Genomic DNA, 19,028 nt, shown 5'->3' with positions numbered 1-19,028 from the left:
AATGCGGTCCGTGTGGAGGTTGATGCACTTGAGGATCAGGGCACTTGGACTGTTGAGACTCTTCCTCCAGGAAAGAAAGCTTTGGGTTGTAAATGGGTCTTTACATTGAAATGTCGGTCGGATGGGACACTTGAACGATATAAGGCCCGATTGGTTGTTCTTGGCAATAATTAAACAGAGGGTTTGGATTACAACGAGACATTTTCACTGGTTTGCAAGATGACTACAGTTCGTTCCTTTCTTGAAGTTGCTTTTTCTCGTGATTGGGAGGTTCATCAAATCGATTTACACAATGCATTCTTACATGGGGATTTAGACGAAGAAGTGTATATTTGGTTTCCTCCAGGGTTTCGAACTGATGATAAGACAAAGGTTTTCCGTCTACATAAGTCTCTTTATGGTCTCCTTCAAGCGCCTCGATGTTGGTTTGCAAGCTTTCTACGTCTTTGAAAGACTATGGTTTCAAACAATGTGTGAAGGATTACTCTCTTTTCATTTTCGCGGATGCGGATACACGGATTCATGTTCTTGTGTACGTTGATGATCTCATTGTTACTGGAAGTTCTCCACAGATAATCGCTGGTTTCAAGACATGTGAGAACTAAGGTTTTCACCTGAGTTCCGAAGTGAATTAAGTCCGGTTGTTTCACTATTTATCACCGTTCTAATTCCGAGCAGAGTAAAAGAATAAATAGTTATTTGCAAAGTGAAAGTGAGGTATTATTGCCAAGTGAAAGTTTCGACCCCCTTCTACATCCCCACCCTCTCTTATTTATAGTCTAATTACAATTAAAGTCGAATCAATTTACTCCGCAAATCCCGTGCTCTCACTAATTCGATTTATTGCTTGATTTTTGAACCATCTCCGAACTCCAAGATGCTTTGCCCAACTGTTATTCTTTTACTTCGGTGTTCCGCATCTCAGCCGATCGGCTGGTTTCATTTCGTCCTGGCCCATCTTATTTGTCCGTCTTAGGCCCATTTTCAACGTCTGTCCAAGGCCCAAGCCCATGATCCAAAGTGACGGATCACGGTACCAACAAGACATATTTAAGTTCATGCTTTCATATGAAAGATCTTGGTATTTCGAAATACTTCTTAGGCATTGAAGTGGCTCGATATTCTGAAAGCATGTATTTATGTCAACGGAAGTATACGCTCGATATCATTTGTGACTCGGGTTTGCTTGGTGCCAAACCGGTCTCTCATTCTCTTGAGCAAGACCATCACCTTGCGCGAGCGGGTGGGGCAGTTCTTCCAGATCCTTTCATGTATCATCGCTTAGTGGGCCGACTTATTTATCTCAGTGTGACTCGTCCAGATATCTCTTATGCTATTCATATGCTCTCACAAGTTATGAATGCTCCCCAGGAGCTTCATTGGGAAGCTGCGCTTCGTGTGGTTCGTTATCTGAAGAATAGTCCGGGACAGGGCATTCTTTTGCGTGCTGGTACAGATCTCCGTATTACGGCTTAGTGTGATGCTGATTATGCTGGATGCACGCTTAGTCGTCGGTCGCTCATGGCTTGGTTTATTCAGCTTGGAGGTTCTCCCGTGTCTTGGCGCACACGGAAACAGGATGTGGTTTTGCGTTCTTCGGCTGAGGCTGAATATCGTTCGATGGCGGTAATTGTGTGTGAACTTCTATGTTTACGGGAGCTTCTTATGTTTCTTGGTGTTGATTGTTCTTATCCGATCCCACTTCATTGTGACAATCAGTCGGCTATTCATATTAGTAAGAACCCGGTGTTTCATGAATGGACGAAGCATATTGAGACTGATTGTCATTTTATCCGTGATGAGATCCTCTGTGGTGTTATTGCTCCTCAATATGTTGGTACTAAAGAACAGCTTGCTGATATTCTTACTAAAGCGCTTGGTCGCAAAGAGTTTGATGAGTTTCATGGCAAGTTGGGTATTTGTGATCTTCATACTCCAACTTGAGGGGGGGGTATTGAGAGATATATGTGTGTATATGTAATATTCATATTGTCTAAGTTTACTTGTGTGATATATGTAAGTACTTAGGTTTAATTGTATGCGTATGTATATAAGAGCTTTAGCCTCCGATCAATACAAGCAAGAAAACCTTTTACACCAAACTAGTTTTCTTGACACAGCTCCGGTTTGGATAGGATATGGATGATGGATTGAGCCACTACCATTTGTACTTGTTTCCACCAGACCGGATTGAAGAGTTGTTACATGAAGGAAATGGTGGTCGCCGGAGCTAGAAGGGGGCTGTTCAATCTGAGTAAGCAGGGTGCTAGGAACGGAACTTGACTTTGCGGAGCCTGTCATCGCATGTTTGAACTGGTCGAAAGATTTGTAGCAGTTCAGGTGGTTTCGTCAGAGAAGAAACCTGATGGATCTTGATTACTTCTCTCAAGAGATTCGATATGGTGAATTTGTCATGGATATTGCAACCACCAGCACTATTGTTCGAGCAGCTGTCTCAGGTCTTTTCAGCAGGATCCGATTCTTCTTTCCAGCGAAGGTATCAACGTCGTTTTCCTTTTTTGTATATGTTGGATTGTTGGATTTCTTTTGCATATAATCCAAAGACAAGCCCATTTAAGAAGGCCGACAAAAATTAATATAATTATAATTAGAAAATTGTTTGTAAATCTGATCTATCTTTCTAATAAAAATAATTGTGATCATTGTTCATCAGTCAACCCTAGTCTAATAATAGGTTTAGGATGTATGATTTGTATGCATGTTGTCGTTCGAAATTGATTAGTGGCGAACCATAAATTAGTAAAAACTATGGTATAATTTGTGTCCGGTTTAAGTGACAATGAGCACATTTGAGATATGTTCAAAATATTCTTTAAATTATAAATGGTAGAAAATAAATTTTGGATTGAATTAATTTATTAAAAAAAGTTTAGAAGCAGATTTAAGAATTCATTACTAAAGTTTGGGGTCTTTTCAATATTCAAAAAGCAATATGGGCAAAATCCGCAAAAATCAGCATGAACTTTATTTTAATGTTTAAAAATTAAATTTAGAAAAGCCCTAAAGTTTTCAAGGGAGGCCATTGATGGTGATGGAGCATATATTAAATATGTAATTCCAAATATCTTTATTATTTCATAATACATTTATTTAATTATTTAAATAATTACTTTTATTCTAAGAATATTCTAAAACTTTTATCTTTATTATAAATAAGTTTTTTTAGGCTTAGGGTTGTATTCAGTTTATTACTTCAACGAGATCTTTGCGTTATCGTAACTTCCGCTACAAGGAAGAAGAAAAGACTCTTAAGATGTTCGCGCGAACTCTCTTCCGAAGTAGAAACATATTTTATTCCTCAGTCTCATTCCCTGTTCGCGGAACTAATACTCGAAGTACGAAGATGGCCAGCAAGCTCAAAGTCGACGAACTCCGTTCAAAACTCGCCGAACGTGGACTCAGTACTACCGTAGTCAAAGCCGTTCTGGTATGTATCCCTATCTCTGTCTCTCTGAATCGATTTTTCCATTGAAGTCTTCTTTTGCTGTTTGTTAATATTCGAATTTGCTTTTGGGTGTTTGTTTCGTCGTGCAGATAGAGGGGCTTGAAGAAGACACTAAGAAGGAAGAATCGAAGAGGAAGAGGGAAACAAACCTAGATTCTTCTGATGAGACTGATGAATCGAACAAATTGATTGCAATTAGCGAATTTCGTGGGATGATTGTGAAGGAGTTGCGTGAGGAAGCTAACAAGAAAGGCTTAGATACAACAGGAACCAAAAAAGAACTTCTTGAGAGACTCTGCAATGACGCTAGTAACGATTCCAACGCACCAGTCAAATCTGGTAATGAGTTTGTTGATGTGAATTCGTTTATTGGGATTGTATTGTTTGTATGGAAATGTTCTTAATTATTGTGTTTGTATCGTTTTTTAAAGGGATAGATGAAGCTGAAGATGACAAAAATGGGTTTGAAGAGGACAAGAAAAAAGAGAAAATCGTAACCGCAACAAAGAAGGGTGCAGCTGTATTGGATCAATGGATTCCTGATCAGATAAAGAAACAGTACCATGTTCTACAAAGAGTAAGGATTGTGAACCTAATCTTGAGTTTTGCTTCTTACTGTGTTCATGAATGTGACTAGAAACTGGGGTGTTTGTTGAATGTTGTAGGGTGATAATGTTTATGATGCTATCTTAAATCAGACAAATGTCAGGGATAACAATAACAAGTTCCTTGTCCTACAAGTCCTAGGTCAGTCTTCCAAGACCTTTAAAATTTAAATTTCCTTGTTGCTTGGCTGTTTTTGCTACTTTTCAAGATTAAGAAGACAATAGTTGTCTTGTTTGAGTATCAAAAAACCTCTTGAAGCAGTTACAGCTTTTGGGGACTCTTTGTCATTCTTCATGGTTCTCTCTTCTTTATTGTGCATTTGTGCAGAGTCAGATACTAAAAAGACATACATGGTTTACACCAGATGGGGAAGAGTTGGTGTGAAAGGACAAAGTAAGTTAGATGGGCCTTATTACTCATGTCATCCTGCCATAGAAATATTTAGGAATAAGTTCTTTGACAAGACAAAGAATTATTGGCCTCGTAGAAAGGAATTTATTCCTCATCCCAAGTCCTATACATGGCTCGAAATGGACTATGGAAAAGAGGAGAACGATTCACCGGTGAGTGTTTTGGAATCCTTGCAATGGGGTTTTGAGTGCATAACTACTTTTTTTCCTCTGTTTAATTGCAATTGTAAATTTTCTCATTGTTCAAATGTGCTCTTACTCTTAATTAGTTCACAATTCTTTTTACTCAGGTCAATGATATTCCCAGTTCATCTTCCGAATTTAAACCTGAAAATTCAAAACTAGATACTCGGGTTGCCAAGTTCATTTCTCTTATATGTGATGTCAGCATGATGGCACAGCACATGATGGAGATAGGTTCGTTAGTCTTACTTTTATCACTTCATTCAAGTGAGAGTATCCATTGGCAAATTTAGCAGTGGTTGAGATTCCTTTGCTTTTATGTCTGATACACTATTTCTTAATTAGTTCTGGTCTCCCTTTATCTGAGTTTGTACTTTCTACCTTTTTTCCTGTCCTTTTGTTTGTCACAATCCTCTTACATATTTTCAAAATTTGTAATTGAAGGATATGACGCTAACAAACTGCCACTTGGCAAAATAAGCAAGTCCACAATTTCAAAGGTAAATATAGTATCTGTTTGGTCTCATTTCTGTAAATCATAGTTTGTTGTGATATCACATAATAGCTTCTCTTCGATCTATCTAGGGTTATGAGGTGTTGAAGAGAATCTCGGAGGTGATTGACCGGTTTGATAGAAAGAAGCTTGAGGAACTGAGTGGGTAGGCCATTTGTTAATTGCTAGACTATGTGTCGCTTTTAGTTGATTACATAACTGTTTACCACAAAAAGAATATAGATTTGAGATAGCCTAACTTTGTGTCATTGTTGATGCAGAGAGTTCTATACTGTGATACCACATGATTTTGGTTTTAAGAAAATGAGTAAGTACATATGCATTTTACATCTATGCTTAAGTTTAAGATAATATTATAGCAAAAACATTCACTAACGTCTAAATTCTGAGTTGTAACAGGTCAGTTTGTTATCGACACTCCTCAAAAGTTGAAACAGAAAATAGAAATGGTAATTTTTCGTAGTGTTTCCTACATGACTAGTTTTAGTCTTCAGGAAATTAATGGTTGGGTGCTATATGTTTTGTGTTGTATTTAATATATCACTTTATAATGTAAGGTTGAAGCATTAGGTGAAATTGAACTCGCGACAAAGTTGTTGTCAGTCGACTGGGGATTGCAGGTAAGTCAGTCAGTGTAAATGAAATCACTATGTGCTGTGGTATAGTTCTCTAGTGATATGACATAATTGTTTTTGCAATGGCTGTAGGATGATCCTTTATATTATCACTACCAGCAACTTAATTGTGGTTTGACGCCAGTAGGAGCCGATTCAGAGGAGTTTTCTATGGTAATTTTTTTGTTTTGTGAACTTCGAATGATCATATCTTTGATACTCGAGAATTTTAGCATGTCTGTGTTTTAAACCTTTTGCTGTCTACTCCTTAAAAACCAAAATCAGGTTGCCCGTTACATGGAGAACACTCATGCAAAAATGCATTCGGGATACACAGTTGAGATAGCTCAACTATTTAGAGCTTCAAGAGGTGTTGAAGCTGACAGATTCCAACAGGTATGTTATGTGTATTTTAATCTTGTCAGTACTGTACGCATTAACCTGATTTCTCATTTTGGCACTGTGAGACTTAAATTTTTCTTGGTAGTTTTCAAGTTCGAAGAACAGGATGCTACTCTGGCATGGGTCACGTCTCACTAACTGGGCCGGTATTTTATCTCAAGGTAACAGGTTTCTCTTTTTTTTTCTCCAAGTGTTTATTGTTTTCTAAATTTTCTTCTCTCCTTGGGGGGATCTCAACTGCATGGTGAATTAACCAAAACAGGTCTCCGGATAGCTCCTCCTGAAGCGCCTTTAACTGGTTTCATGTTTGGAAAAGGGGTTTACTTTGCTGATATGTTCTCGAAGAGCGCAAACTATTGCTATGCTAACCGCAGGTCTAATGACGGCGTTCTGCTGCTCTGTGAGGTATCCTCTCTTCTTCTCTTATTGCTCATTTCACACGGAAGCCAACAAACAAACCTCCTATTTTATCAACAGGACCTCGTTATCGCATATCCAACATAAATCCCTTTCAATTTTCCTAATGATATATATACACTTCGCTAGGTTGCTTTGGGAGACATGAATGAACTCCTATGTTCAGATTATAACGCGGATGATTTACCCCCGGGGAAGCTAAGGTACGCAAATAATGTCTTTCATATTTCACTCACAAGTTCCTTGTCCATGAATTCGGTTTATGTACTGTAACATATAAACACTGATTTGTAACTGACTGATGATGGTTGCAGCACAAAAGGTGTGGGGAAAACAGCACCAAACCCATCAGAGGCTCAGACACTAGAAGACGGTGTTGTTGTTCCACTTGGCAAACCAGTGCAAAGTTCATGCTCCGAGGTTTTTTATTGGTTTCGCTTCAACACATTCACAAAATCTTAATAAAACTCTCCCAAATTGAAAGTCAACTTGACTTTAATTATTTTTTTGGCAGGGGATGTTGTTGCACAACGAATATATAGTCTACAATGTGGAACAAATCAAGATGCGTTATGTGATCCAAGTCAAATTCAAGTACAAGCACTAAAACTGATTCTCTATGTATAAAGCTTTTGAACCTCATCATCAAATAATTTATCAAATTCCCAACAGTTTTATCTTTAACAAATATTCGAGTAGCTTTTGTATTTGGCTTGGGAATTGGGATTTTGTCAACTAATGATTTATTAAAAAAAATTGCTGCTTTTCGAATTCCCGTAATCTAATCATATTAACATTTTTGAGTAATACTTGGGATCACCCTAATATAAAATAAAGAAATAAAATCTGTACACGTTTATTATAAAATTAAAAACTTAAACCGCTCTTTTATAAATCTAAACCGATATATAATTTCGTTGTAATTGTAAAATCTAAACTCTAACCATCTTATTTGTAAACCCAAATCGACATATACTTTCTTTCTAATTGTAAAATCTAAACTCTAACCATCTCATTTGTAAACCCAAACCGACATAGAATTTCGTTCTAATTGTAAAATCTAAACCCTAACTATCTCATTTGTAAACCCAAACCGACATATAATTTTATTCTAATTGTAAAATCTAAACTCTAACCATCTCATTTGTAAACTCAAACCGACATATAATTTCATTTTAATTATAAAATCTAAACCCTAATTCTCATTTATAAACCCAAACCGATATATAACCTCGTTTAATTGTAAAATCTAAACCAAAACAATATTTAACTTTCTTTAAATAAAAGTATACAGAAATTGTTTCCTTAATTAGTTTTACTTTTTTAAATTTAGTTTTGATTTATTTTTTAAATAAAATATTAGATAAAACATTCTGATTGGTCGAGAAGGAAGGGGGTGAATACAGAGCGGCCAACCTAAGTATTTTTCAACATTTTTGATACACACAAATCCAGCAACGGCAAAAATCCAAATCATAATAATCTATTGGTAAATTTCATATCGACTTTTGGTATTACCATTTCGGTTTGGTCTGATTGGTTCTCCAATTTCGGTTTGGTCCGGTTTGTTTATTGTCCACCATTAATTTCATGAGTTAACAAAGCTCCCTTACTCACAAGCAATTGTAGTTCCAAGCAATTGTAGTTGACTAAATAGTTTAAGAAAAAAACGACACAATGTTTGAATATAAAACGACACGATCATTGACCAAAGAAAAGAGAAGAGAGAATGGGAGGAGTTCTATCGGCTGTGTTTGGAAGTGGAGAAGATGCAGGGGCTGAATCTGAGCCAAGTCGCCTCCTCAAGTTTAGCTCTTCAGCTCGGTGGCAACTTCATTACAACGAGATCAAAGAATCGAACAAATTGGTATTGTCTGATGTCTCAGACTCTATTCAGTTTTGGTGTGTAAATCAATCAATTTGGGATTTTGATTGAGATTTTAGTTTTGTGTGGAAAGATGGTGGTTGCGATACGATTGGTGTATCAACACAATCGGTTTTAAAGAAGATTAGTTGAATGAGCTGACTTGGCTAAGGAGGGCCGTTGAAGTTCTTCTCTTTAAATACAAGCTATGTGTGCGTGGGGAGGGTGATGCTTATTGTTGTTGAATGTTAGCGATGTGCTATGTGAGAGAGTGATGTGCTCTCTGATGGTTAGTGGTGAGAGTGATGTGCTCTCGTCTCTGATATTCGTTAGGTGAAGAGCTTGCGATGTGCTTGCCTTCGTCTATGGTGTGTTAGTGTTTGGGTTAGCAATAAAGAGTTAGTTACAGAGGTTACGATATCTTAAATCTATCAGGTTGATTTCTCGGCGTCATGGTGTGGACCATGTAGGATGATTGAGCCTACGATTCATGCCATGGCTGATAAGTTCACTGATGTTGATTTCGTCAATTTAGATGTTGATGAGCTTCCTGTAAGTATCTCTCTCTATCATAAAGTCTTCATCTTTTTTTGTTTGTCTTAAGTGTGCCTTTACATTGAGTGTTGTGATATCTAAGCAATTTTGTGGGAAGACATTAGATAGCTTTATGGTATTAACTGCAGGTCAATGTAATTCTGATACTATAAGATAAGAGTCTGGTGAAATTGGGGTAAAAAGATTTTAAACTTGCTGCATCTCTGCCATGGTTTATGCTGTTACCACCAAAGTTTCAGCTTTATGTGTCTCTGACATTTGTATGATTGTATCCCTCATTACTCTGCTTGATCCATAGTTCACTGTGTTTGGTCCGATATGGATCGGTACAACTGCAAAGTCACTAGGATTCTGATATAAGATGGAGTGTTTTGTTGAAGTTAGGTTCAGCCTTTCATGCTTCTGGTTATTTGAATTGTATTGACAAACAATATAAACTTACTGCATGACTTAATGTTTTCAGGATGTGGCTAAAGAGTTTAATGTGACGGGAATGCCAACCTTTGTGCTGATCCAAAAGGGTAAAGAGGTTGAAAGGATCATTGGAGCCAAAAAGGACGAACTTGAGAGCAAAGTTAGCAAACTCAGGGCATAGTGAGCATTATTTTAAAACCTTCACCAACAACCCATATCTGTAAACTCTATAATAAATGGTATGTTGTTGGGAGCGGCTTTGTACTATACTCTGTTGTTTCTGCTGTGTCTTCAAGACTATAAGACCTTTTGTGTGATTCAACAATTGATTTGAAATGATTTGTTCAAATGCTTTAGTATGGTACAGTGTGGATGATTCTTCAGCTGGTTCACAAGGTTTCTCTTCTACTCTCTTTTAGATCACCTGAGCTCGGTATTTGATTGTTGATATAGTTTTACTGAGGAGGAAGAGTGTTGTTGTTGCAAAGTATAGTTATAGCAGGTTCAGATGTAAGAGGGTTTTTTACAGAACACACATAACAGTGGGCCTATATTACTCTGGCACTTGACGGATACTTATGTACATACACACATTGACATTTACATATGTGAAGCAGAGACGCATGATTTTAGTTGTGTTCCTTTCCTCAAACAGTGTACGGTTGCTGAATTGTGTTGATGCCAGGACCCTTGCGCTTCACCACTGACTCCACATGTCCTTTTACTGTCGACAGCTCCCTCAGTCTGCAAGAAGATGGTAAGCTGGAATCTATGGTCCATCCATGACCCTTTACACAACCTTACATCAAGAAATATGGGCGTTCAGTTAAGGTTTAAAATGTAAGGCTTACCGAGCTATTTCGGCGCGTCTGTTTGCATCTTTAGCCAACCGACTGAATACTGCATAATTGTTGTGTTTTGTGAACCCAGTTCCAGGTGGGTCAAGGCCATGAAGGGGGGTCCTTTGGGCGTGTGCCCATCTAAGTTCACGCTCTTCTCTCCCGAAATTTCTCTTCCTTGTGAATGCAATCTGTATCAAGATTCATGATTTCAGCAATAAAATCATCAGACAAGAAATTGAACTGAATCCTCCATTTTGTTCAAGAATCAAGATCTTCAGCTTACCCTTTGTTCTATGACAAGATCCCAGGCCCTTCCAGTCAAAGTGTAACGAATGAAGAATTTCAATGGATCAATTGGAATGTAGAAGATCAAGTGGATCATGAATGATAGCTTCTGTCTGTCTATTGCTGCAAAAACTTAATGCATTAAAAGACAGTGATATCTAAGAGAGGTGAAAAAGATTGATGTCTGAGTATGTCTCCTGACTTTTCTTCTTATGTCATTCTATATTATTATCTGCAGGGGTGGGTTCACTCAAATGCACATTACATGCCAAATAATAGTTGGACTGATCGTGGCAGACTATGAAGCTCATCTTGCAAAGTGGTTCTATGTTGCAGCTAGCTTTGATTGAAATGCATTCGATTTGGTCGATCTGAGCTGTCATGGACTTCCTTTACGATATGTTTGATGATCAATGATAAATTGTATCACAATCTCTAAACTAGCCAAAGGCATACAAACAGAATCCCTAATCTGAGTTAATGGTTTAGCAAACCAACCAGTTTACATAAGCATAATGGATACAAGAGATTAAGAATAAGAGTTGTGTATTCTTAGCTTGTTTCGTGCGTATACCATCTCGATAAAAACGTAAAAACTAAAATATGATTAAGAACGGCGTTTAGGGCTCATGTTCCAAATTTCAATCTTACGTAGATATCTAGTTTCACAGCCGAGAGAAGGATGAGATTCCTTCAATACAAGGATTTTATCCGTAGCATATCATGGGACAATTTTTATTTTTACATATAGTGATGATGTTAGATTTTTACGGTTTTCTACTTTTATTATTGTTGTATAATTTAAAAACTTCTAATTTTTTTGAGCTAATCCAAATTACATATGTAAATATTGCGATTGTACATATAGTTAGAAGNCAGCCGAGAGAAGGATGAGATTTCTTCAATACAAGGATTTTATCCGTAGCATATCATGGGACAATTTTTATTTTTACATATAGTGATGATGTTAGATTTTTACGGTTTTCTACTTTTATTATTGTTGTATAATTTAAAAACTTCTAATTTTTTTGAGCTAATCCAAATTACATATGTAAATATTGCGATTGTACATATAGTTAGAAGTGTCATAGGAGATTAACAATAACATCTAACTCATCTTACATCTAGGCCTGGCTCAACCAACGGCAATGCAACAACAACAAAAAATTCTACTTTTAACAAATAATCGGAACTCATCTGCATTACCTTTATTTGGGCCTATTCATATGTTTTTTAATTTTGGACCTCAAAATAAAACTTTAAAATATTACTTTGGAGCTTTTATTAGATATAGATTTTCTATATAATCTCAGCACAATTAAATATATTCATATAATGTAAATGTTACAAAAATTGGCTTTAAATTTATTGGACCTTTTGAAATGCACTTGTTGCATTTGTCAATCAACGGGACCGCTTACATCGAACTAAATGCTAATTTTAACTACCCACCGTATCATCCACAAACTCTTATACAGTAAAATCTCTGTAAATTAATAAGGTCGGGACCATGAAATTTTATTAATTTATAGAGTTTTTAATTTATCGATAAATTAATAATTATTAATTTATGAAGAGATTTTCTCATTTTTATATTGAAAATTTTCTATTACAAAATAAGATACTTTTGTTATCATTCACATTTTTAATGAATTTTCTTAATTTATAATCTTAGTTATCGTAATAGGATGAATGTCAATTGTTTAATAGATTATCTAGGTAAAAATGAGAAATGTTAGAAGTTTAGAGTTTAACAAAAATTGTTACTACTATCCTTCATGATAATGATGAAGTCGCAGAAGATATTGCGGTACTTTTAAAACCAATTACTAAAGAAGCAATTATCGCATCGATGACTCTTCACAGTTTATGGATGCGATTTGAAAATACAACAATGAAAAAAATAGAAATGAGCTATAACAAGAATACAAATTCAAGAATAGGCAAACAACAATAGAATCATATTTTACTATATTTTCTTAGATATATATATATATATATATATCAATTTATATGATTATTAATTTATGATATTGATGAGACCATATTTTTACACAAGATTTCCAAAAAATTATTATCTTATTATTTTATCGAAATGTGTTATTTTTTACACCGGCCCAACTCGGGACTAAAAGAACTTATTAATTTATAACGAGTATTAATTTAAAGAGTATTAATTTACGAAGGTTCTACTGTAATTTGTTTTATCAAGAGAATTGTTTTGTCACACTTAAATATTATCATAGAAGAGACTACCAAAGAAACTAATTAACGTTAGTAAATATCCCAAGTTTTTTCCATGAGCTCCTTAAGATTGAAAAAAGGCAAGGCCGAATCAAAATCATGATATGTCTTTGGGATCTCTTCTTCACCAGTATATAGAAACATCATCTTGCATTTGAACCACTGCAAACGCTCTATAATTCTGATGACATTGACGGCAAAATTTTCTTTGTTGTCACACCATTTCTTGAGGATGATCTCCAAATGTTGTGAGAATGCTCTTGCAATAGTTCACCCCACTTTTCGTCATCAGACTATTGCTCTCATTGTTTCCACGTCCAGATCCTATCTTGTTGTTGTGTCCACGACTAGGCAATATCTTGCTGTTGTTCCTATGTACAGGCTCTATATATGTTGCTGATGTTTCTAATCCAATATAGTTGTTTGTACCAAATATTCACAATTATGTTAGGAACGAGAGTAGATAACACATTTGTAAATGGATGGATGTAAATACTAAATAGGATGACGGTTTTACTGTTGGTTTTCATGTAAAACCACGTCGTTGAGATTTGACAATAACTATAATGATGAATATTTAACAAAAGTTTTTGTAATTGAAAATTTAACATTATTATTATATTACACATTAAATATAAAATATAGAAATGTAAATTAGTATATTAAAGAAAAAAGAATATTAAATAACTCTTTTCACTCACTTAAAAAATTTCTATTTTTGGAAGATAGTTTTTATTCACAACGAAATTTTTATATACATTTTGCTAAATTTTATTTTATTTTAGAATTTAAAATTCGCACATTGACGGGTCCTAATCTAGTATATATATTTCTCTCTTAATTAAGAAAATAAAATGAGAGTATTTTTGAATATAAAATTTAAAAATCTATATAATGGACTAATTAACGAGCTATTTTTCGAACAAGATAGATAAAGCCTAAACTATGATTCCGAACTATTTATCCTCGAATAAAAATATATCTCTATTTCACCAGAAAATAGAAGTTTAATATTGAGATCTATTAGGCCAGAAATTTGAGTCTCATCGGATTATCATTTATATAGAAGATTAATCGGTATACTTGCTTTATGTTTTACTCTCTTTTTTTTTTTTTGTCAAACGTGTTTTACTCTTATGATGATAAAAAGAAGAATGTGGATCGGAAGAGAGTTAAAGAAAGAAGAAATATTAAGAACATTACTGAATTTGCCATTTTCTTCTACTTAATGAACAAATTTGCACATTGGTCAATCTATTTAAACATAAATCTCAAGTAAGCAACTAAGTACAAATTATTGTGTAACTTGACAATAATTAGTGAATGAAGTGCAAATTATTGTGTATATAAGGTAAAGGTATTGTACACCTCAAAAAAAGGATCGATTTTCCGAGTATAAATAATATATAGTTCTCTCAATTCTTACAGGCATTTACCGATCAAATACAAATTTCTTGTTTATTACATTTTTTCTTAAGGAGTTTATCAACATAAAAGCAAAGTATACACTCGAGTGTGGATTCGAAATCCACAAGCATCACACAACTAAATTAATCAAAATCAAAATTCAGTTATAGAAAAGGATAAGAATGAGGCTATGGCCATAAAAATCTCCCTTTTTCTACGTACTCTTCAGTTTCTTGCTTCTCAAGTTACATGCCATGTCAAAGTCCCCATGATCAGTGTCTTATGTACTAGGCAATTCCGCAGCTGCTGGAGAGATATATGTAATGTCTTGTAGGGAAAGCTCTTCGACAAGGGATTTGTACAGTTGAAGTCAATTACCTTGGTGAAGTGTGACCAAAGTAGTGCACAATAGCCTTATCCAGAGGAAAACCTTCAACAGGATCCACAGGCATTTTGATAGGAGAGTAGCAGAAACAGTTCCCGGTATGGTTATTGAGCTTTGCCCAATGTTAATTAAGGTCAAGAAGTGTTGGTTTCCAACCATCTTTTGCTACCCGATTCAGAATCATCTTAGCCAATATAATGTTCTCTTCCCAGAGTCTGTATCGCCTAGAATGATAACCCTTGAACCCGACATGGAGCAAAACCGTAAAGAAAACCAAGAGTTGAAGTTGCTACGTACAAGGATAGAAATTAATGATCTTTAGTAAGGAAAAGATACATGTAAAGGTACAAAATCTCTTGTTTCTCTAACTTCACTCGTCTTATTTGTGTACCAAACTCTCCACCGTACGAGATGTTCTAGCTCTCACTGTCAAGTTATCAGAAATATATGAAGCTGAGTTTTTACGTTTGGATATATAAATTAAAGAGGCTCGATTAATAGAAAACAAGACGCGCGAGAAGTTACTAACTTTGTTTTCCATATTCCGATTTGTTGAGAGATACGAAGCGTCCATTCACTGTGTGGACGAAAAGTTGTTTGCTTTGTTTAAAACGAAGTCGTTACGGGTTAGGACTTAGGAAGGTTCGACGTCGATTTGGAATTTATCTACTCATCTCTTCTTCTTGTGTCTATGCCGCAGCATTTTCTCGGTGGATACACGCTTATCAAAGTAAGTATGTGTAGCGACCGGATACATTACCTACGCTTTATGTGTAGCAATGTTAAGAGAACTTAAGAACTAAATTAATTAAAGCAATCTTAAGAGAACTTAAGCAAAATCATCCCTCCACTAGAGAACCCCAAAGAAGGTTGCTCAATCATTTAAATAATAATTTTTTAATTTGTATTTATTAATTATTAAACTTTAATTTTTAAGATAATCAATCAAAGTATATACTCTATCTATATATAAGAGTGTGAAATGAAGAAGGGACAAAAAAACAGAACCTGCAATACAAGGACAAAAAAAACCCTACAAATTTTAACCTAAACTACAAAACAAACATCTACAATGTAAAGGATACCAACTTTTGTCATATTTGATTATCACTAATGTTACTACATTCACATGACCTTGTTGAGCAATACAAACATTCACTAATGTTACTACATTCACTGCCGATGTTAGGATCGCCACTAGGTAGAATATCTCTTTCTCCGGTGTTAATGCTGAAGTTCGATTGTCCCACCTGCACAAACACACCTGGCTGATTACATCTTTGTTATCATTATTTCAGCTTCTAGAGCCTCTGTTATTAATAAGAACTTGGTGTGAATGTAGAGACAAAAATTTAAGATACAAACTGCATATCGATCCAAGAAACAACTACTTTAAACAAACTGTATCTTATATATAAGGCAGTAGTGGATCTCATGTTTTTCCAATATCAAGTGCGAGAAGTGAGTTTGACTTAAACCTTGAACAATTTACCTTTATGGCAGAAAAAAGCTTGGCTTCACCGGACTGTGTCCATCTAAATGAGGTTTAGAACTCTTTTAGTTATGAAGAACTGATGGATTGAAATTATCCATCAACCAAACAAAGATACTGAATTGACTTGCAGTTCAAAAGTTGCAGAATAATTCAATTTCAGTATATTAAGGTGAACTGCGAACTAATAACATTGGCAGTAACAAGAATAGAAACGAAACATATTGATTGACACAAAGAATGATAGATACAAGGATCTATAGAATTAGAGGTCACCTTGGCTCTTGCATTTGATGATGTGAGACCACTGGTTTGTTCATGGAAACACAATCTTTAACATTAGAAACCTCTACATGAACTATGAACAGAAGAAATTGCAATCTAAGACAATGAAGAAAGAACCTTGAAGCGACACTGACGATCAACATAACTTTCCGCTTGAACCTCTTTCTTCTTTCTTCAGGTACTAGTCCTATCACTTACATAATATAGTGGCACTCTTCATGCTCTCGACTCCGGTCCAATATATTTTACAAAACCAGTCAAAGGCAAACACAGAAGAAGATATCAACGTTTGGCTAAGTTCTTAAAAGGAGCCTCACTCACCTCAACGGTTATCTGCTAATTTTGAGTGCTACTATTGAGACTGATAATACGCCTTGTTGAGCAATACAAACCATTCATTTCAGCCATGGCCCGGTTCCTTTCACTTTCCTCTGCAAATTTAACAAATCCATAACCTTTTGATCGCCCAGTACTTAGATCAGTAACAACCTTGGCACCTCTAACTGAAGATACTTGTAATTGTAGCTATTTTAAGAAATCTGGAAATCCAAATTCGACGTCACTTAATCTACTTAAGCTAATCCCAAGATCAGAATTTTCCAACCAAAATGCAATACTGCTATTGAGCTTTAGTTAGCCAATAAACTCTAACAAGAGATTGCAAACAAAGGAGTTACCTCGTCACGGTTTTTAGGCCATGGAACCAGCTGACGGTAACCTTTAGGAGGCGGAACCAAGCAATTCAAGCCTTTACCTTTCGCAGGACAGTGACGCTCGATTGTAACCTTCTCCGTCTCAGCCACCACCGACGGAGGCGGTTGCGTTGTGGCGGGGATTTGATACGGAGACCTTCGGGATCGAGCTGCCGTCGTTGTCGCAGCATAAGAAACCTCCGCCGTCGTTTGTGGCGAGAACCGAAGCATCAAATCTTAGGGTTAACCCGACAACCCTCCGCCGTCATTGGTCGTTGGTCGTGAGAACTTCCAATCGCCGTTTGTATCGAGAGAGAAGAGAGAGAGAATGGGGGAAGAAAGAAAAAGAAAATAGAAAAAAAAAATTCCTTTTATATTTATGTATTCACGAATGAGAATACGCCACGTAGCGTTGCTTATGGGGTTGCTTCAGATGCTTTCCAAAAAATCGATTCTTTCCTAAATGGATCCGTAAATAGATTTTTTATTCAATTTTTGGGCTTGAGCAACCATCAACTTCCAGTAAAGATACTATAAGGGCGACGATAGCGATTACATGACAAGGGTTTAACGAACGAACGACACGTTTGCAAAAATCATATATATATATATAATAATAATAATTACAGGCCATCCGGGTGGGACTTTTTAGGATCATAAGGAGGTTTTGGATCGCCGGATTTCAAATTGCAGGGATCGCTGTTCAAAATTTTCAACCCTCCTTTGATGTTTGTCCAAATAATGATTCATCTCGATGATGTCCTAAAACATGAGAAGAAGAATGATGAACGGTTATGTCATTCATTATACGGGGGATAGTCACAGAGCAAGCTTGAGAAACAGAAATATCCCATCTCTCTCTCTCTTTTTTTACCTGTTCAGCCTGTAGATCACTCTCTGAAAAAGATTCTGATGTGAGACCACCTGAATTGAAGTAGTAGAACAAGAAGAACAACAATTGAAAATGTCTACTTTTGTCCAAGATTGTCCAATCTTAAAAAATGTAAAAAATGACATACCGAGCACGTATCCAACCGTACCACAGAGCACCCCTTTAAAGCAAAATCCCATCACACTGAGAGCAATTTTCCCCATTTCTTGTGTCGGATGGATTGTTCTATGCACACCTATAAATTTGAATTTGAATTTAATTGATCGAAGCATACCAAAAAAAAAAAAAAATATATATATCGAATTGAATTGAGAGAAGTAAAAAAAAAAAAAAAAACGACCTATCGGACTGGCGGATGAAAATGCGCGGTACTGTGATCTCCACCTACGGAATAACTGAAAAAAAAAAAAAAAAACGACCTATCGGACTGGCGGATGAAAATGCGCGGTACTGTGATCTCCACCTACGGAATAACTGAAAAAAAAAAAAAAAAACGACCTATCGGACTGGCGGATGAAAATGCGCGGTACTGTGATCTCCACCTACGGAATAACTGAAAAAAAAAAAAAAAAACGACCTATCGGACTGGCGGATGAAAATGCGCGGTACTGTGATCTCCACCTACGGAATAACTGAAAAAAAAAAAAAAAAACGACCTATCGGACTGGCGGATGAAAATGCGCGGTACTGTGATCTCCACCTACGGAATAACTGAAAAAAAAAAAAAAAAACGACCTATCGGACTGGCGGATGAAAATGCGCGGTACTGTGATCTCCACCTACGGAATAACTGAAAAAAAAAAAAAATTGTGTACATTTGGATTTTTAGCTCTTCGAACAAAACATACATACAGAAACACAGATTGCGATTCCACTATTATACATTAACAACGGTGTTTCGCATCATCTTCCTTCGTCCTCGTCCGAAATTTGGGAACTAGGGTTTGGTCTGATTTGATTGATATCGATCGCCAATTTCGCAAAGCTGAAGGATCAAATTGGGCCTGTTGGCTTACTATTGAATGTAGCTTTTTCACCTACACTATACATTTTTACATT

The 19,028-nt window shown here is 35.9% G+C and overlaps 3 protein-coding genes across 3 annotated transcripts; all 3 read left to right on the top strand.

Moving 5' to 3' along the window:
- On the top strand, positions 420–1,944 carry LOC109127356 (uncharacterized mitochondrial protein AtMg00810-like). Its single transcript, XM_019231964.1, has 3 exons — positions 420–594; positions 1,103–1,401; positions 1,477–1,944. The coding sequence occupies exons 1-3, from the start codon at positions 420–422 to the stop codon at positions 1,942–1,944; spliced, it is 942 nt and encodes a 313-aa protein (XP_019087509.1).
- LOC104724348 (poly [ADP-ribose] polymerase 2-like) lies at positions 3,365–7,219 on the top strand. Its single transcript, XM_010442809.1, has 18 exons — positions 3,365–3,448; positions 3,556–3,805; positions 3,898–4,043; positions 4,132–4,213; positions 4,400–4,641; positions 4,773–4,899; positions 5,110–5,165; positions 5,251–5,324; positions 5,440–5,486; positions 5,579–5,628; positions 5,737–5,799; positions 5,887–5,967; positions 6,079–6,189; positions 6,281–6,356; positions 6,458–6,600; positions 6,742–6,815; positions 6,927–7,032; positions 7,127–7,219. The coding sequence occupies exons 1-18, from the start codon at positions 3,365–3,367 to the stop codon at positions 7,217–7,219; spliced, it is 1,905 nt and encodes a 634-aa protein (XP_010441111.1).
- Positions 8,317–9,784, top strand: LOC104724347 (thioredoxin H2-like). The gene is made up of 4 exons (XM_010442807.2): positions 8,317–8,479; positions 8,571–8,576; positions 8,912–9,028; positions 9,495–9,784. The coding sequence occupies exons 1-4, from the start codon at positions 8,342–8,344 to the stop codon at positions 9,624–9,626; spliced, it is 393 nt and encodes a 130-aa protein (XP_010441109.1). The 5' UTR covers positions 8,317–8,341; the 3' UTR covers positions 9,627–9,784.

The sequence above is a fragment of the Camelina sativa genome, chromosome 11 (genome assembly GCF_000633955.1).
Source record: "Camelina sativa cultivar DH55 chromosome 11, Cs, whole genome shotgun sequence".
In the NCBI taxonomy this organism is placed as follows: domain Eukaryota; kingdom Viridiplantae; phylum Streptophyta; class Magnoliopsida; order Brassicales; family Brassicaceae; genus Camelina; species Camelina sativa.
The sequence above is the reverse complement of the archived record's forward strand: the minus strand, read 5'-3'. Positions and strand labels throughout refer to the sequence as shown.

Bases quoted from the DNA above. Each gene is read 5' to 3' on its own strand.
- LOC104724348 (XM_010442809.1), top strand. From the start codon at position 3,365: ATGGCCAGCAAGCTCAAAGTCGACGAACTCCGTTCAAAACTCGCCGAA. The intron at 3,449-3,555 runs GTATGTATCCCT...TTCGTCGTGCAG, and splicing joins CCGTAGTCAAAGCCGTTCTG to ATAGAGGGGCTTGAAGAAGA. The intron at 5,800-5,886 runs GTAAGTCAGTCA...CAATGGCTGTAG, and splicing joins CAGTCGACTGGGGATTGCAG to GATGATCCTTTATATTATCA.
- LOC109127356 (XM_019231964.1), top strand. From the start codon at position 420: ATGTTGGTTTGCAAGCTTTCTACGTCTTTGAAAGACTATGGTTTCAAA. The intron at 595-1,102 runs GTGAGAACTAAG...AATACTTCTTAG, and splicing joins AATCGCTGGTTTCAAGACAT to GCATTGAAGTGGCTCGATAT. The intron at 1,402-1,476 runs GTTCGTTATCTG...ATTACGGCTTAG, and splicing joins GGGAAGCTGCGCTTCGTGTG to TGTGATGCTGATTATGCTGG.
- LOC104724347 (XM_010442807.2), top strand. From the start codon at position 8,342: ATGGGAGGAGTTCTATCGGCTGTGTTTGGAAGTGGAGAAGATGCAGGG. The intron at 9,029-9,494 runs GTAAGTATCTCT...TAATGTTTTCAG, and splicing joins TAGATGTTGATGAGCTTCCT to GATGTGGCTAAAGAGTTTAA.